The sequence below is a fragment of the Ambystoma mexicanum genome, chromosome 9 (genome assembly GCF_040938575.1).
Source record: "Ambystoma mexicanum isolate Mex_15411 chromosome 9, UKY_AmexF1_1, whole genome shotgun sequence".
Classification (NCBI taxonomy): Eukaryota; Metazoa; Chordata; class Amphibia; order Caudata; family Ambystomatidae; genus Ambystoma; species Ambystoma mexicanum.
Genome location: NC_090931.1, coordinates 1,459,035,530 through 1,459,049,521, shown reverse-complemented (window position 1 = coordinate 1,459,049,521; position 13,992 = coordinate 1,459,035,530). Strand labels below are relative to the sequence as shown.

At 45.9% G+C, this 13,992-nt stretch overlaps 1 protein-coding gene across 4 annotated transcripts in view; it reads left to right on the top strand.

Annotated features, from left to right (window-relative positions):
- Positions 1–13,992, top strand: part of SPEG (striated muscle enriched protein kinase) — a 2,620,794-nt gene that overhangs the window by 2,256,162 nt on the left and 350,640 nt on the right. For all 4 annotated transcript variants that reach the window (XM_069616880.1, XM_069616879.1, XM_069616881.1 and 1 more), the window contains one exon: positions 4,721–4,888. In XM_069616880.1, the coding sequence (XP_069472981.1) occupies positions 4,721–4,888 (168 nt within the window). The remainder of the gene's footprint in view (positions 1–4,720; positions 4,889–13,992) is intronic.

Here is a 13,992-nt window from a genome sequence, read left to right as displayed (position 1 = left end):
CTGCCTGTGCCCTGGGCCGCTCCATATGTGCAACGGTCCTGCTGGCACACAGGGTCCGGGAGGGGAACTGGGCGAACTGCACTAGCTGAGTCCCTCACCCTTTCCCTGCAGGCGGCCCTAGAGTGCAGGGATACGGCTGGTTCTGACCCCCCTCTACCATCACCACGCCTGCCAGATCCCAACAGAGCGGCCAAAGGTGCCGCTCCCTGCACCTGTCAGGGTCACCGAAAAAGGACAAGTCAGGTGACAAGAGGTCACGGAAGTGACCCAGTACAACAGTTCATGTGACACAACTGCATCCTAGTGGTGTTTTGGGGAAGGTGTGTTTGGGAGTTGTCAGTTGGGGGGGGGTTTCAGGGAGAGTTAGTTGGGGAAGGGGTAGTGTGTCACAGGTTTTGTGATGACAGTTTCTTTCAAAATACCTATAGTTGTGCAAGACATTTACGTCTGGACATTCATTTTGTCAAGTGGTAGGCTTTATTATTGTGCTGTATCACATACATTGTGTGCCATGGGTTGTGTGCAGTTGATGGGTGCTCAAAGGTAGTTCTCAATGAGTTCCTGGCAGGCTGCACGCCCATCCCTGACATCCTTGTGTTGGTGTTGTTGCATGTCTACAGCTGTATCCCTGTCACCATCGTCATCAGCGTCCGCTGGAGGCAAGTCCATGTCCGGGGCAGGGGTATGTTCTGCCTGATATACATATTGTGCAACATTGCATAGGACAGGACTATCTTCCCCACTTTCACTGGCCTGTGCATTAGTGCCCCACCTCAGCGGTGAAGGTACCGAAAAGAAACCTGCCTTCAACAGTCCGAAGGTCTGCTCGATTGGCGTCCGTGTTCGGATGTGAGCGTAATTCCATGTTAATTCCTGATGAAGATGGGGATGTCTCACAGGGTTCATCAGCCATGGCTGTACAGTATCACCTGCATGGAGTGGGACACAGGGAGGGCCATTAGATTCAAGTGACTGGACAGTGCGTACATATAGGGATGTGAGTGAGTGACACATGCATCTGGGTCTGTGCACTTCACCACCCGGTAAGCACGCCTAGTTTTCCCAGGCGTGCTTACCGTGTCCCGCGAGGGGACCTCGTAATGCAGCGGTACGGGGTGAACGGCGCCGGCACCTTTTACGGCGCCGTTCACTCCGTACCGCCAGGGTCGTAATGAGGCCCATTGTGTTCCCCGTCTCCCCTACTTCTGGTAGTTCATATTGTTACCCCTATTTTACCATTATCGTATTCCAATAATTAAGCCTTTTTTTCCGACACCTGTGGGCAATACGTCTGTTATGCTCCTGGAAGTCTGATTTATGGGCCAGATTGAAGAGGGCTGGGGGAGGGGGCATGGGCAGAACCTGCACTTGGAATTCCTGAGAGCTGTCAGCATCCATGGCCACCATTGAATATTGCCTGACAATTGCTCCTGATTAGCTCTCGGAATTTTAGCATTCCACGTTGGGTGATAATTAAATATTATTGCTTGCACCTGCAGGAAGTAGGCCTCTTATCTGCCCAGAAGTCCGACTTATGGGCCAAAACGAAGGAAGGCTGAGGGAGCATAAGAGGTCATATTGCCCAGCAGCAGAAGTCAAAAAGACGGTTAATATGATGTTGTGGAACCGGTGCTAGTGCGAAAGTCTTCATCCCCAATCGGGGCTCTTTGGCCTGGCAGCTGGAGTTTGTTTTCACTGTCCATGGCACAGGTTGAGCAGCGTGGACAGCATACATGACGTGTGGCGAGCAGGAACCGGACCGGTAAGGCGGTGGACATTAGCAAGGGAGCAGGGGGAGGCAGCAGACATTGTGGGGAGAGCGAGCCTGGGAAGTGGCATCCCCCAGGTTGGCACCTGGAATCCTGAGAACCGCCACGTTGCATGGGTACACTGTAGGATAGCACGCGGGATGCCAGAATCCTGATTTCCACCTGGGATTCCAATGTTACTCTCTGGATACTAATAATATGAATACACTGGATGAAAGATTGAAGAAGCACATTTCTTTGGCACGCGCGGATTGGAGACCAGCGGAGCTGCAAGTGAGGGTGAAAGGGGATTTCCTAGGTGGTGGTCAGGGCACAGCGAGCAAGTGAGCAGTACACCCCGTTTCGGCGCTGTCGTTTCGGCTCCTTCGACGCAGCAGCCATTTCTTCGTGCCCATTTTGGTGCAAACCCATTCTGGCTCCGTTGCTTTGGTGCAATGGATGTTTGGATGTGGCTGACGTTGCAGCCTCCTCTAAACACCTTCATGTCAAAAACAAACGTATAACTTTTCGCAAATGCCGTACGTTGACGGGTAATGTGTTTCATTTGCTAGAAGTAATCCGCTGCAAGCGGGCCTCTTTCCGAAATGGGCAGCAATGTCAGCTGATAAACATTGATATTTAGCACCTGGACCTAAATGCCCCGTGCCAAATAAGTGCACAATTTAAATTCTTTTTTTGTTTTAATGCTGTAGTCTTGAAACCTGGTTTCGCAGAGTTGTAGACAAAGTTCTTAATCACTAGGCCAGAGAGGGATTGGTGTTTTAAAGTTGACAAGGTTCATATTGACCTGCACTGGTCCAAGAGAACTATGATCGTATGATCACACTTATTCTCAGATTAACCAAGCTGAAAAGAAAGCACCCAAAAAAGTGTGAAAGAAATAACTCTCTCAGCGTCTAGTCTTTCAATTTACAAGGAACAACTTGACAACCACCCCTGGACTTTCCTTTTCCCCTTCCAAAACGTATGGGTACATTTAATGACCACAAGCAGAATGTGGCTTATGCTTAGAGAAGTCTCCAGAGTCCAGTCAGGAACCAGCCACAAGGCACAATTATTTGTCCCTCACTTGGTGCCCCTTGAATTTCCCTTGCTGCCAACCGGCAATTGCTATGGTCACAATCATACCTGGCAACAAAGGTACCAGAAAAAACATCCCATTGATATTGCAACAAAACCCAATATATAACTTGATCACCATGTGAACACCACTTCTCCTGGCTATCATTGGACCGGACTACAATGACATTTTAGCACCTGGAAATGCAGACCTACCTCCAAACTGAAATCTACTAACCATTAACAGTGATATTAGCAGGTGAAGTGATGTAGCACTCATTTTCTGATACGTACCATCTTGCATGCAAATGCAAGGCCTATCTTATATATCTTTTGAATACTTTCTTCCACTGACCCCATCAACTATTTGCTGCTCCCTCCTAGTTCCACATCTATGAATTGTCACACACCTTTCCCCATTAAAATCCTGCCCAATTCATGCATGCCCTCACTAATGTAATCTTGTGTATGGCGATCTGGGCCGACCACCACACAACAGAATTATTGAGGAAATGCGCACCTGTGGTGCACCCAGCATGCGAAGCAACCAATTTGCCTGGGGTCGCAATCTCTATCTTCTATTCTTTCTGATCATGAAAATTGTGTTTGACAACTGCCAGGCTCTCTTGTGGCCAACAGACCACCTGCTAACCAACCTATTAGATGCCTGCCTGTTTGTTCTTGTTCAATGGTTGGACACTGTTGAGTTCCTTTATGTTCTGCTGATCTAGAGATGTTATTTTGCTCACAACTCTCTCTTGCTGTCTCTCTGCTCAATATCTCTTTCTGCCTGTTTCGCTCTGGCTTGTATTGTTTCTTAATATTTCTATATGGTTCCTGCAGTGTGCTCTCTCTCTCACTCTTTCTTGCTTTCTCTCTCTATCTGTCTCTCTCTTTCTCTTCTTTCCCCTTTTCCTTTGCTCTCCTTCTCTCTGTTGGTCTCTCTTTTTTACTTTATTTTCGCCTGTCACTCTATAATTCTTTCCTTGTCTCTGTATCCATTTCTTGCTCTCTCCCTCTTTCTTTCAACTTGGTCCTGTGTGTGCATTTGTCCAAATGTGTTTCTCTCTCTCATGTTTTCTCTATATCTCCTTTTCTCTCTCTCTTGCTATATATATCTCTCTTGCTGGCTCTCCCTCTTTCTTCCTCCTTTTGCTCTTTAAGCTTTCTGAGTAATGGTCTTTCACCCTGAATGTGCCTCGTCTTTACATCTGTCTTTTTGTTCTATGAGGGGTTTTCTGTCACCCTTTTCAGTCCTTTCACAATTGGCTCTTCTGTCCCCCAGAATTGTCAACATCACATAACATCCCCTTATTTTTTGATATCTTATCACCATCTCTTCCTTTTATCGTATTGGCTTTGCAATAGTTTCTCCATTCGAGGCTCATGATCTTTTCTCCTATTTCTCCTCTCTCTATTATGTTTTTTCTTTCTCTTGCTTAGCTATCAAAATCTGTGCTCGCCTCTGAGACTGGCTCTCTTCTATGATATGTTTCTGTCTACTTCTCTTCTACCTTATTTCAGGTTCACTTTCTACAGTGGCTATATTCTGTTTCTCTTACTATTTTTATCACTCATTGTTCTAATGTTCTTGCTCCCTCTTTGCACATCTTCACCTCTCGTGTCTTCCTAGTTCCTCCTCTTTTTCATGTACTCCCATCTCTCAATATTTCACCTTTCTGTCTCTTATGCATTCTTTCGTCTGAGCAATTCCTTTGTCTAGGCACAGATTTCTCTTTTTCCCTGTCTCCTCTTTTTCCTTCTTGTACATTGTCAACTTTCTTCCAATCTGTCTTTCTCCGTCAAAAGATTCACCCTCATGTCTCTGCATCTAATCCTATCTTTCCATGATACTCACCAACTCACCTTTCCCCCATTCTTATTACCTGCAGACAAAATAAACTTGGAGGCCAATGAGCGGATGAACATTGTTGCGGGCCAGGATGGCCGGCACCTGCTGACCATACTGAAGGCAGAGGCGAGGGATGCCGGCCTCTATGAGTGTGCTGCTACTAATGCCCTTGGCACGTCCACAAGCACCTGTACTGTGGCAGTAGCTCGTGAGTACCACTGTAGCATGGGTGAGGGTTCGGGAGGTGGATGCTGTTAAGCTGAAAAATGGGGGAAGAGGGACAATCATTCATAATAGCCAATGCATTAGGGGAGGAAGGATAACTCTGGGGCAGCACGTTTGTCTTGGAAGCAAGACAACGTGGTGCAAAAAAGGTTCAAATCCAGATCCCGTGCTTAGAAACCACTTGCTGGTATTAAGCGTGTTATAAATTAACAAAAAATAAATAAATGATTCAATAGATATATATGTATCTCATTACTCAGTGTGACTCATACATGCACATATAGGAGTACAGTAGCCTGTAAACTATATTTCTGTGAAAACATTAGCTTTTGGTTGACAGCCCTGAAATCTCACTTCTGTGGACCTTTGCACCTTGTGATTATTAGTTCATCAGTCCCACACACTAATCAGACACCCAGAGGGCTGAGAATGGGTTTTGACAAAGGGGATGATGGCTTCATTATGCACTTCTGTGTCACCAAAGGTTGTGCCAAGGACTGCAGCCGTGTTAGCCTGGACATTTATAAAACTGTACCTCAGAACTTGTCTACAAAGGTGCTACAAAACAGAAGGGGGAGAAATTGTTCAAAACTACCTCTCATAATTAATGGGCTCTTTCTTAAAACCTGTGGATTCCTCTCTGACAAAACCAAAATGCATACACATTCACATGATGCTTAGTCCTGTGTGTACGCAATAGGTCAATGGATTGAAGTGTCATACTGTAAAGTGGTTCCTTGTATTCTCTCTCATCTTTTTGTCGCTTTTCTCCCACCATTACAAATAGCATTTTGAGGTGAGAATATGTTTCTACTTACGTTTAGAAATTGTGGACTGATGTATTTTTAGATAATTAAAAATACATTTTAGTTGTAGAGATATACATTTGCTACTTTTGTCTTAACTAGGCCTGAAAATACTTTACAAAATAGAACCTCGAATCACCCTTATTTGATGGAATTCAAGCAGATCGAAGTTTGGCTTTTTTGACTCTAAAAACTTTTGTGGGAGCTTGTTTGCAGTCTTGGTCAGATGAGCAGAGGTTGCTTGCTAGGAGCAGGCCTAGAACATGTAAGAGCAGGGCTAGAACATGTAGGCACATTCCTTGGCTGTGCATACTGGTTACCTGGCCACCCACTGGACATACAAGACCAGGCTCCCACCCGACCAGTTGCCCTTGCACTGCCTCCGGTCCTCCCAACCACTAATGGGACTGTATCTGCAGCCCTACAGTCCCCTGACTCTCTGCACTTATGAGCCACCTCCCGGTAGCGCTTACGAGCTACTTAGCACTCTGCCACCCATGGACTACTCCCCCTCCGCCTCCCCCCGCACTTGCGTGATCTGAATGACAAAAGGCCTAGTAAGATCGTTGTTTTATCCTCCTTCTATCCTCCCTTCATTCTCTTGTAAAAATACTCCCAACAAAAAATGGGAAAACGACATGTAAGGACATTTTGCCCCACTTTTCAACCGTACAGCTCCATGGATATGTTTGGAACAGTAGTGCACATAGTACCACAGACAGAAACGATTACTGCCTGAGGTAAACCTGTAACTTTTAATGTGCATGAATAACTAAGTGCAAAGAAATATTATTACAAAACATTTCAATTTTCCAGTTAAAACATTTTGACTTGCTTATTAAATACTCCCATTGGGAATGGGATTTACTTTTTTACTCCCTGAAAAATCATTTGACTCCTAACTTCAAAAAATAGGGTGTAAAATACTCCCAGTTCAAAATCTTATCTGGAGCACAGGGTGGGACAGGTAGTAGTGACTTGGTCAGAAAGTTAGATTTAGGGTAGGTTTTCCTCCTCAGTGTTGCGTGAGGCATTCAGTGTTTTCAAGTGGATGGACATCACAAGTTCCAGCAGGCCTGTGCTTTGGCAGAGAGAATTGCTGAGAGGGAGAGCAGATTGGATGACTGTGACACACACACATACGCATGTGAGTCTTGATTCTCCAGCATTGGATCTTTCATAGATTCACATGCTTATTTATTCCCTGTCGACAGGCTGGAAATCCTCTGTAACATTAAAACAGTTTATCATTACATGTTTAAACTGCTTGTCACTTCAGTGCTATTAGAGTCATTTGGGTCATATTCATCCACAGCCAACGTACAGGCCTCCCTTAGCTCCACCCCTGCAGGCCATCTTTAGATTTTTTACTGCTTGTTCGGTGTTGGGAATCTTTGTAAGATCTCTTCCAATCTTTCAATGAGTTTGTCTTTATTGTTAATTATTTATTATCAGAATCTTCATCATTTGGTACCGGATTGTTTCTTCGCCAGCTAGTGACAAATTGCAGTCCATTCCTACTACACTGGGGTAGCTGTCCTTTCTTCTTACCAGCAAGGCCATCAAAAGTTCATCGACTGTGGCATCACGGCAGATAAACGAAAGAGAAGCCTGTTTAAGGTCTGCTCGACTTGTCACTTCAAAAATGTGTATGCCGATGATCTTGATGAGGAATGCCTATATTGCCTGTTCCATTTGCCAGTCGTTTTCCTTCAAGACTCAGAATATTTGTACAGGAGCTTAGTAGCTTGGTTGGGAGATAGTGCTGGTGCTTTTGCACAGCACAGCAGACCCCTTGAGCGCATTCCCTCATCAGAGAGGTTGAAGTCCCACAAGGATTCTTCCCGGGGGAAGAGAGTAAAAAAGGGACATAGTTTGCATGCTAAGCTGCTCCATCGCTGACGATTCCGTTGACGTCCTCCTATGCAACTCCATCGGCTACGATCACTTTGGTGACGCCTGCTTCTTCCAAGTCATCTTCCACTCCAGCATTGGATCTTTCATAGATTTACATGCTGTGAATATTCCATCATCAGGCTGTGAATCTTCAGTAACAGGGCATTTTAAACTTAAGCTGAAACTTAAGCCACTTTAGTGCTCTAATCTCATCATTTTGGGTCATATTGCCCAAGCCAATAGGAAAGGTTCTTTTAGCTCCACCCTTCAGATTTTTTACTGCATGTTTCGTGTTGGGAGTCCTCATTATTCTCTACTATAAATCAGCTATAACTTCAGGAAAAATGAAAACATTTGCTTTTCAACAGCCATTTTAGGACCAGGGACGGTTGTTGTGTAGAATTGAGCCAACCGACGGTTCTTCCCACCTTCGGTTTATCCGTTCATGAGACATCTTCAACATTGGGCCTACAAGGATGACTGAGGCCAAAAAGAAGAGTCTTTTCAAGGCCTGTGCACAATGCAGCATTAAGAATGTCTTTGTGGAGGACCTCCACGACGATTGTCTCTACTGCCTCCACCCAGACCATGTTATACAGGATTGCGATATCTGTCAATCCTTCTCTAATAAAAACCTTAGAGACCACTGCTGGAGATTGGTAGCATGGCTCGACGACGGCGGGGGGCCTCTGACTCTGCTTCAGTACAGAGTCGTGCCTCACTTAGGCAGGGTAGGTCTACCCAGCGAACCATCTGTAGTAAGGTCCAGAAAGCATGATGAGTCCTCCAGGAGTAGGAAGAAGGAACATAAGACAACTTCTACTGATCCTATGGAATCAGCGACAACGTCAAGGTCATCGGACACATTTCCAAGACCGTTTCCACTTTCCACCATCAGTAGGCCCCCATCTTCATCGTCTAACGGTAAGGAGTTGACGGCATCAGCAACAATAGGAAAGTCATCGACGTCTTTGTCAATGACGGCTACCCCGTCCTCAACACTAAGGACCTGTGCCCCGTCGATGGCAACGAGAACGTCATTGCGGACACCACAGACGACAAGAGGGTCATCATCGACGGCCACACCGATGACAACAAGAACATTATTGTTGACAGTCACGAAAATGTTGTCGTGGACGATGCCAAAAACATTGTTTTCGCCAAGCAAGGTGACTCCGTCTATGAGAAGGGGTTTGCAACCTGTTGGCAACCTCAAAGCGAGCACTTCGTCTATGAGCACTAGACTTTTGCCGTCCACGTCATCACCCACAATCCCAAGATCATCATCAGCAGCGATGAAAGTATCATCAATTACACCACTGTTGATGCCAACCATGCTATTGTGTGTGCTGACAACCCATTCATCCACTGGTGGGGGAAATTAGCAGATGGGGTACCTCCTCCTGATTTTGTCTTGGAGGACACTCCACCACCATCCTTACATGTGGTAGTCCCATTTGCTGTCTCTTCAGATGAAGAGTTTTTACCATCTAGCTCAAGGTTGGACATGCCTTCTCCTAGGGCTGCACCACCCACAGACCCCACACCTATACAAGGGCCGCCATGTCAAGCGACCCAATCACCAGGTGGGGTACCATTACCAACAACCCCTAGAGATGTTTCTCTAGATATGCTGGCTACTCTAAAGGAGCTTGTCTCTGAACTGCATCACAGGTTGCCAGCCCCACTACCTCCGCCTCAAAGGTCTCAAGACCCGCAACCGGGACCCAGTGGGATTACCGCTCCTCTTAATACTAAAAGGGAGCGCAGCATCTTCTAAGGCCCTTCCAATAATCAGACACTGAGTCCGAGGATGAACCCCAGGATGATCAGGAATCCGTCCACACGGATGTAACAGACAAATTCTATGATATCCCTACAGATGGCGAACCAGAGGAAGTCCCCCCCCAGACACTCCCCGCCAGACAGGTAGGGCATCCAAAATATTCAGGCTGGCACCAGAGGAGCAAAAGAAAGGGCATACTGTACCAAAGAGGGGAACATCATAGGAAATCTGTCCTTGATATACCCCTGTTACATGACATATGGGAATAAGGTCTTATCACCATAAACCGTTCTTCCACTACACCTCCCAAAAAAGAGAGGTTCGACAAAAAATACAGTGTACCAGACTCTGCACCCACCTGCCTAAAGACACAGCCTACTCCAGACTCCGTAATCTCTGCAGTGGCATGCAAGCGTTCCGCCAATCCTTCATCCTCTTGCTTTGTCCCCCCAGACAGGGAAGGTAAATGGCTACATGCTTTTGTCAGAAAAACCATCATCACCATGGCCACCACCATCAAGGCGGCAAACGCCATGGCCATCCTTGTACAGTATGACCATGAATTATGGTTCAAGTTGGGACCAATCCTTGAGTTCCTCCTGGAAGAGAAGTGGCATTGGCGATCCTCCAAGAAGGTGAGGCGGTGTCCGATCCGGCTTATTTGTGTCCATCGACATAGCTGACCCATAGTTTCGCAGATGGGGAATGGTGCTATCCTCAGTGACATGGCTGGCTAAAGGTGACCAACTTCCAGCCAGAAGTGCAAACTAAAGTAGTTGACATGCCTTTCAACGATATAGACTTATTCGGGAAGAAAGTCGACAAGACACTACAATCTAATAAAACAGATACAGATACTTCCCATTCCCTGGGTACCCTTCAACAGAGACGCAAGTACTTTTGTACTGGAAAATCTTGTTTCTCTAGGACGTCATGGAATTTCCAACCTACTTACAAATCACTGTCATACAAGACCTCTTTCTACCCCTCGTCGGACCCCTACAAGAGCAGGCGCCAGTCCTAAAGGGGCAATCAACGCCAACACAGCTCCTCCCAATGTAGAAGCCAGGTTGTCAAAACAAACCTGACCCCCCCAGAATCCTGCCCGCCTACTTCAGCACCCCAGTGGGAGGAAGACTGTCAGAATTCGTCTAGTAGTGGAAAAAGATCACCACCGTTGAATGGGTGCTATCCCTCATTCAGCAGGGCCACACGCTAGAATTCATTAAGTGTCCCCTAGCAAGCCCCCTAATACAAAAGGCAGAACACTTTCATCATCTGATCCAACAGGAGGTCCATGTTCTGCTGTCTGAGGGAGCCATGCAAAGGGTCCGACCAGCACAGCAAGGAAAAGGAGTCTACTCCAGATACTTCCTGGTAAGAAAAAAGACAGTGAGTTGGAGACCAATTGTAGATCTGCTGATATTCAACAATGCTGGAGAAGGAATATGTTACTTACCTGTAACTCCTGTTCTCCAGCATTAGTATCTTTCATAGACTCGCATGCGACCCTCCCACCTACCCTGTTTGGCTCTTTTGGCTCATACTGCCACTTTACGTGCACTATGCCAAAATATGAAGATGGCCTCCAGGGGTAGAGCTACGGGAGCCTTTCCTACTGGCTTGGGCAATATGACCCAAAATAAAAAGACTAGAGCACTATTAACGAGGATTCCCAGCCTGATGACGGGTAATATTCACAGCATGTGAATCTATGAAAGATACCAATGCTGGAGAACAGAAGTTATAGGTAAGTAACTTATTCCATCTATGAAGCATGCCCCTTCAGATAAATTACATTTGTCCATGACATCGACGGCTGCTCCGTCCATGTCGTCCTCTTCGATGACCACGTCAGCGGTCCAATGACAGCCCAAGGCTGCATCGTCAATGACTACCACCTTGTCGTTGACCAAGTCCAACTCGCCAGCGACATCTACTTCATCGGCAGTCAAGCTGACGATGACACTGTCTACGGTCCATAAATCTGCAACCACTATGACCACCTAATCTACCACCAAGACTTGTGGCTCACTGTTGACAGCCCCAAGAGGGATTGCAAAGGCTTGAGATCCATGATTTTCACTGTCATTCCTTGCCTGGCCGATTCATATCTCACTGTATGTGCCACCTGCTGTTCCTTGCCCAGCTATGGCCCCACCTGAAGACCATCTATAATATGGAGTGGACTCAGACTTGGAGATCCAAGAAGGAATTTTCTCAGATGATGATGATGATGATGGGGTGCTCCCGCCTACTATCATGTGGCCCCACATGCTCTCTTGGCATCCACAGAGCTCATATCTAAGCATTTTCCTAGTGAGGAACCATTTTCCAGTGTGGGCCCCACACCTTCACAACTTCAATCTGAACCTCCTCCCAAGACTTTTACAAGTGCCCACTCCTGCAGGGTTTCAGGATGACTCCATGGAGATCTTTCCACTCTGCAGACTTTGGCATCTGAGCTACGGCAATGGCTCGCTACCCCGTCTTTGCCACTTCCTCAAGGTCCTAGTGCCTTACCTTTAGAACAAGGGCTAATTCCACTGCCACCATCCGGACATCCCTCTCAGACCTTGGTTCCTTCTCCACCAGCCAACCTCACCGACACTGATGATGACGTCTCTCCTACTGATGGCTCTCCTCACACCAATACAGCTGATAATTTTGATGATCTGGGGACAGCGAGGCAGCAGATCTATCACCCAGAGATTTCCTCTGATGAAATTGGCCCTTTTCCCGCCCTCATGTCTCGGGCAATGAAGCTGTTTGATCTGCTTCCTGAGGAACACAAAAAGGAAGGTTTCCTTTATCAACGTTGTGAATCCACAAGAAAGTCCATAGTGGCTATTCCAGTCCTGAAATACATTGGGGAGGACGGTCTGCTTATGATGAGAAACCCTTTCACTGCACCACCCAAAAGAGATTGTTTCGAGAAAAAGTGCAAGGCTCCTGAATCCACCCAAAAATGTCTCTGTACTAAACCTATCCCACATTCTGTTGTCTCGGCAGCAGCACGCAAACGATCCGCCAACCCTTCTTCCACCTGCATGGTACCTCCGGCCAAGGAGGGTAGGCAACTAGATGCTTTTGTGCCGATAGTCTGGCAAAGCTGTACCCCAGCGGGGTGCTTCCCCGGATTCTTTGGCACCCACTAATTACAACATGTTAGCTGGTTGGAATGTTATGCTAATAATTGATTTAGGTTTCAAATCAATTTTAAATATGTATTGATATTTGATTTTACTGAACAGTAGGAGCCTTGTATCTTTATTAATTAAATTGGGTATTGAAATGTGATACTTTATACCTTGACAGCACCCTTTTAATTGGACAACTCCTGCTTTTAGTGGGACACATTTGTGCTTTTGTTCTTTCCATATATCAACGTTTGTGATTGTTACTACATCCACCATAACTCCCTGCAGTGTGCTCTTTAGTGGCGTAATCACCTAGGGCAGATGCCAGGACTGTTTTGGCCTGTTGTGGCTGGTTATGGGCATCTAACGTGAGATGCTGCCCATCTCTGGAGGATCTTTTTAATCTATTGGCAGCTATTTGGTACGGCTTCCTCTTAGTGTAGTATATAATAACAGTGAATTGTTCAGGTGCCATAAATCCTGCACTCTCCATTACGCCGAACACTACATTGACTTCCAGTTGAACAAAGGATTGCTTTTAAAATTCCATGCATTGTTTTTAAGTGCCTCAACAATTTAGCCCCAAGATACTTGTCCAGAAAGATGGTCCTCTATAAGCCTAGGTGCCTTCTATGATCTCTTGATGAGCACTTATTAGTGATCCCGACATCTAGGCTTGTTCATAGGGGCGCTAAACATTTTTCGACATATGGGACCAGACTGTGGAACCTATGGTCTCTTAACTTTCAAAGCATTATGTCTCTTGCCTTATTTTAAGATGTGCATGCCAACTTTATACTCAAGAAAGCCTCAGAAGAATGAGCAAACTTCTGCAAGACCCTATTTTTACAATAGTCTCTACCAAAAAACTTACTGCGTCATGGACATCCTTAGTAATCATACCAATCTTTAAAAAAGGCTTGAGAGATGACCCCAAAAAAAAAAATAACGCCCTACAGCACTCTTAGATGATTAATTCAAGTAAATACGACACTCCTCAACATGCGGTGGTATAAGCAAAAAAATGAGTCTTGGAAACACAAGGCAAAAGGCACAAGGCAAAATTATACATTGGAAATTTGGCAAATTTTCTATGATACCCGTACTCTACTTTTACAAACAGAACGTTTGCCCACCAGTCACCTATGGCGCGGAGACCGCACTATGCCTGCCACGTGAAATCTGGCCTACCATCGAAGGGCACTTTTGGAAACAAATACTAAACCTACCTCGAAGCATACCAGTACAACTCATTAGACATGAACTGAGCCTACGATCACTAGCTGCAATCGTCTCCCGCCATCTAGGCTTGTTCATAGGGGCGCTAAACATTTTTCGACATATGGGACCAGACTGTGGAACCTATGGTCTCTTAACATTCAAAGCATTATGTCTCTTGCCTTATTTTAAGATGTGCATGCCAACTTTATACTCAAGAAAGCCCCAGAAGAATGAGCAA